This window comes from Apis dorsata, unplaced genomic scaffold (assembly GCF_000469605.1).
Source record: "Apis dorsata unplaced genomic scaffold, Apis dorsata 1.3 scaffold_859, whole genome shotgun sequence".
NCBI classification, from domain to species: domain Eukaryota; kingdom Metazoa; phylum Arthropoda; class Insecta; order Hymenoptera; family Apidae; genus Apis; species Apis dorsata.
Genome location: NW_006263980.1, coordinates 74,986 through 80,459, shown reverse-complemented (window position 1 = coordinate 80,459; position 5,474 = coordinate 74,986). Strand labels below are relative to the sequence as shown.

The following is a 5,474-nucleotide window of genomic DNA, read 5'->3' as shown; positions in this document are numbered from 1 at the left end:
ATATATATAAATCATCTTATCATAAAGATATATCAAAGAAATTATAGAAAATTTAATTTAATTTTCTAACTCGACTTATTTGAGAATCTATCGACCATCCTATAATTAACAATAATAATTAACAAATAAATTAATCATTAGATTATTCGTCATTATGATATTATAATATTTGTTTAAAAATCGTATTACGTGTCCAAATTTTCAACTAGAAATCAACTAGAATCAAAATTAGAATTATGGGACAAACTGTATAAACCATCAGTCTTATGAAAACGCAACACACGCTTATTAACAATTGAACAATGGATTTTAAATACTGATCCCGTAATAAAAGGATTTTCCTTTGAACCACAGACAAAAAAGCGTTCGAGTTTCTATCGGATCTAATAACTTTGTAAGGAAATAGATGAACGAATAGAAAGAATACTATGTGCTCTATTTTAAATTTATCAATAAATAGTACAATGTTCTAATCTTAATCGAAAACTATGCGGAACATCTTTGTCGTTTGAGTCATAATTCTCTAGTAATTTCTTATAGTAAAAGCCCCAATGAAATTGACGCATTTTTCATACATATTTTTGAATTCTTTCTCTCGTATAGAATTAAAATTTTTCATTAAATTAAATTAGTACGTTATGTTATTAAATTAATATGTTGGCTGTTGTGGAATTTATTCATAATTTTTTAATGTTGTTTAAAAATCTTAGATTGTATTTAATTAAATATTGAAAAAATCTTATCTTCCAAAATACAAAAAAAAAAAATAGTATTTTAATTTTATTATTTTTTTATTATTTATTTATTATTATTAGTATTTTGTATTATGAAATATTAATATAAGAAATATAAAATTCCTTCAACAGTCAACATGTTAAAAATTCTTGGCAGTATCTAACAAACATGACTACCGTATTCACCCTCTTTTAATGCAGTTTATCTATATGCATGTGTAACGGACGGTCAATAAAGGTAGATCAATTTTGTTTCTTCCACGAATCCAAACGATCTACAATATCGTTTGCACTTTTAATTATTAATAGCATAAATAATTGAATAATATTGTAGAATAAAAGTAGTAGAGTTTTTTTTACTCTTCCTCCTTCAACGTCTTATAAACTCCTTTACTTAAAAACAATTCAGAAAAAAAAAAAATAAAAGTATGATATTTTTAAACAATATCATATATATTACAATCAACTTTAATCACAAATGTTTGCAAACGTTGAAAGAAGAATATTTTCATCGTTTTTTCGTTCACCTAATCTTAAACAATGATTATCGCCAATATACAGAGTATTTAATCTCCTCCTTCTTTCACACCTCTCTCATTGTCAGAAGACACTTAATACTGAAACCATTCGGAAGCAACGAGATCCATATTTATAATCTATCATATTATAACCGAATATAATCTCTGATAAACCGATACGCATATATATGCGTGAAATCAATTTAACACTGCGCTGTATTATCGTCATCTTGCTGATCACTGGTTTCTGCCGCGGAGGGTATAGTTGCGAGGAGTCTGGCAGCTAATCTACTTGGCGATCCAGGCGGTTCAGGCTCTTGAATTGCGAGCTGACGTGTGAGCCTTGGTTTCGACCTGGCTGGTCTCGGTGTATTTCTGGCAGTTACCTCAAGGGACGCGCTAGACCTCGAAATCCTCCAAGTACTAGTGCTAGCAGTGGTGGCGGAACCGGAAGAATCATTTCTGGAAGAGCTGAGATTCGAATCTTGAGACGGTTTTCTAGTGATCAGCCACGAAGAAGCTCTCCGTTTAGGATCTAACAATCTTAATGGGATACCGCAATGATGAGTCTGTCTCCAGGAATCTGATCTGGACGAGGAGAAATTTTCACTCGAGGATACCGATGAGGCTCGTTTGTGTTGTTTCTGTTGGATCTCCGCGATTTGATATGCGTATTGATCGCTACGCGCGTGCCTGGGCCTCGTGTCTCTGGCGCAGGGCCACAATATCCTGGTGCCCCATCGTCGGTAACCGGAACATTGGCTAGTCTCGAGTAATCTTGAATTACATGCACAGGGTGTCTGATTCTCTCGCGACGATCTGTCCACCAAACTGTTCGTGTTTACCGGGGTCTGTCTGTTGCTGAAATTCGAGCTATGCCGGCATCTGCCGATCCCCCTGGTCACCCTGGACTCCTCGATCGCCTTGCAAATAAGTACGCAATCTTTTTTAAACTGCTTGGTCAAGATGGCGTACAGAAATGGATTGCAGCAGGAGTTTAATGGCAGTACGAACACGGCAAACACTTTTGCCTGTTCAAGCGATACCAGCTGCAATCCAAACGTGGCAGTCAGCGAGAAGAACGCTATGGGGGACCAGCAGAGGAAATCGGTGAACACCAGCAGAGCCATCCGCTTGGCGATTCGCGAATCATTCGAATTCCACGCTTGGGACCCTCTAATCGCGCAGTACATCTTCAGATAGCATCCCATTAATATAAGAAATGCGACACCGTTGATCAACATCAAAAAGATCACGTATGCTAGCGCAGCGTTCCCGTTAGTCTCGAATGGTAGGCATATAGCAAATTTTCTATAATCTGATACACCGATCAGAGGCAGACTTGCCATAGACAATGCGAAACACCAGCCTACGGTCATTATGTAACCTGCATGCTTAAGGGAAAGTCTTTTGTTCAGATGCATGGCATGCGTTATGGCGTAGTTCCGTTCTAAAGTAATTACTGCTAACGTATATACGCTCAACTCCGAACTGAGAACGCCTAGAAAACCGGCTAACTGACAACCAGCCGAAGTTTGCCACGGTATGGCGTACATTCGGAATTCTCCTAGAGTCGAAGCGTCCACCACTGCTAGTAGACCTGAAATTAACAAAAGTGTTATTTGAAGCCATAAATTTGGATATGATGATTTTAAATACGTAGAAAATGATTCTATACCATAGAATGGTATTTTTGCATCTTGCATAGATATTTTTTTTTTTTATGCCTGACCTAAATAAATGCCCATGAAAAAATCTGCTGCAGCAAGGTTGCAAACAAGAAACCGAGGAACATCCATCTTGCTTCTGGAGAATATTAACACGAATACTACGGTTCCATTTCCAAGCATGGCAAGTAGAAATACTACCCATACACCACAACGTAATGTCCACCAATCGAATAGATCTTGGCACGGTAGAAAAGGACCTGGAAATCATACACATGTTTTAAGGTTTTTTTTTCATATTGTGCATTGAAAGAAGAAGAAGAAGAAGAAGAAGAAGAATATTCATGTTGAAATTACCAGGTTGAGGTAGGCACTGTACGTGAGAAGGTAGTGTTTGAACTGGCAGTGTAACTCGGTTGTTCTGCTCTTCAAAATAATCCTCAACATATGAGGGCAGGTTACCAGGGTATGTAAAATCTGAACCAAAGTTAGCCCAAAGTTCATTTATTTGCGAGCCAAATTTGTCGGTCATGTTATCTAAAACACGTCATCACTTCAGTGCTGCAAAGTCTTTTTTTCTTCTCATTTGAACGAATCGATGATTGAAGAAAAATAATTGAATGATTTTTCTAATGGAACATTTTTCTAATAGAAAAATGTGTGTTTTTTGTGAACTTGTGCTTCTCTTAACAATTATAGGAAATCTCTAACATGGCAGATTTAAAATGGGGAGTACTATATCTTTTCTTTGAAAAGAATTTTAAATTGTTTTAAATTATAATAAAATATATATATAAAAAAATATTTTATTACTAAGTAATTATCAATTCTTTTACTTTCTAAACTTCAATGATACTTTTTGTTATTATTTTTGACTTTTTATCAATGTTATTAATTATAAAATTAATTTTAAATTTGCCATGAATGATTATTGAAATATCATATGATTGTTACTAAATGAAATTATTTATTTTTAATTTTTTGAGATAACAAATGTTAGAAATTTCGAACGTTGAAATTTACTTGTATATAAATATAAATTGATAATATTCTAAAAATTTATTATTAATTTATATTTTCTCTTAAATCCTGAATAAGTAGATTTATGTGCTTTGCAGCATTTCAGTGTCGATTGATTCATCAACGAGTTGTAACAAGTTGAATTTTAAATAAAACAAAATTATTTTTAAATTACAATCTTTTACAAAACAATACAAAACAATACAAATCAATCGTTCTTGCTAAGATATTTTAAAAGAATAAAAATTTTGAAAACTTTACTGTTATTTTTTTTATTTATGATGTAATTAATAAATTATTTTGTATAATTAATAAATTATATTGTTTAGACTATAGTAATAGAATAATTAATAATTCTTTTCTTTTTTTTCAATCAAATGATTAAAATTTTATAGATTACTACCATATACCAATATTTGCACAATTGCTATTACAATAATTAATTTGATATTACTTTCAATAATTTAAAACAATAATTGGAATAAATAAGAAAATATATAAAAATAAATATATTCATTTTTAGAATTTCGAATAGTATAATATATAATATAATAATATAATATATATAACTTTGAGAATGCATGAAAGCTCTAAAATTTTATCGAACTACTTACTGAGCTGTGGCCAGATATCAGTGAAACTCGAGTTCCACAAGCTCATATCAAAATCATTGTCAGTGGGGAATAGGATAGATTCTCGAACGGAGGATTTCGTCACCGGATCCTCCACTTCGACCGATAGAAACGAGCAGCAGTGATAAGCGTACGATAATACCATCGTTTGCACACGTGGAAACCTTTCGGGAGCTGGAAATTCCCTCAATGCTGGATTGTTGAATGTCTTAAGATGTAATAGGCCTGATAGCCCTAGTGTTGGCAGTACGGGAAACACGTTATTCCCAAGATTTCTGAGGAATGAGAAAATGAAAAAAATGTATATATATATAGCTGATCAATGAATATCAATAAAAAGATTGTTATTGAAAATTGTTAGAATTTAGATAGTTTAATCTTAACTTGTAATAATAATAAAACTTAATTCTTTGTAACATTATGATTTTTTAAAGCAAGACTGAGTTTTTTTTTACTAAAACTTACAAATCCTCCAAATGTTTCGTCTCTTTAAATGCGTTAGGGTGGATATACTTGATATAATTGCTCTCTAGATCCCTGAAACATAGAATCCCTTTTTTTCAAAATGATAACGGCTAGCTATCTACACGGGATTAATTGCAAGCGACGACATTTACAACACTTGTAGCCTCGACAAGCCGGTGAACGCGTCACCTGGGATTACTTGCAACTTGTTGTCCGATAGAAGGAGGTCGTGCAACATGTCCAGACCTTTGAATGGCTCATTTGGAAACGACAGAATCATGTTACTGGCCAGATTTCTAGAGAAAAGAAAATTTTCTTTTTAAATATCTTCAATTTCGTGTACACAATTTTATAATTCATATATATTATATGAACTATAATATTTATAATATATGAATATAATATATTATTAATATATTATATATATATATAATATAT

At 32.7% G+C, this 5,474-nt stretch overlaps 1 protein-coding gene across 5 annotated transcripts in view; it reads right to left on the bottom strand.

The window, feature by feature from the left end:
- Window positions 1–920: 920 nt before the first annotated feature.
- Window positions 921–5,474, bottom strand: part of LOC102671727 (lutropin-choriogonadotropic hormone receptor) — a 19,117-nt gene continuing 14,563 nt past the window's right edge. For 4 of the 5 annotated variants that reach the window (XM_006623236.2, XM_006623238.2, XM_031514029.1 and 1 more), the window contains 6 exons: window positions 5,189–5,332; window positions 5,037–5,108; window positions 4,554–4,846; window positions 3,277–3,456; window positions 2,985–3,179; window positions 921–2,852 (listed from right to left, as the gene is read on the bottom strand). In XM_006623236.2, coding sequence (XP_006623299.1) covers window positions 1,456–2,852; window positions 2,985–3,179; window positions 3,277–3,456; window positions 4,554–4,846; window positions 5,037–5,108; window positions 5,189–5,332 — 2,281 coding nt within the window. In that variant the 3' untranslated portion in view covers window positions 921–1,455. The remainder of the gene's footprint in view (window positions 2,853–2,984; window positions 3,180–3,276; window positions 3,457–4,553; window positions 4,847–5,036; window positions 5,109–5,188; window positions 5,333–5,474) is intronic. The other variant, XM_006623237.2, reaches the window with a different exon arrangement.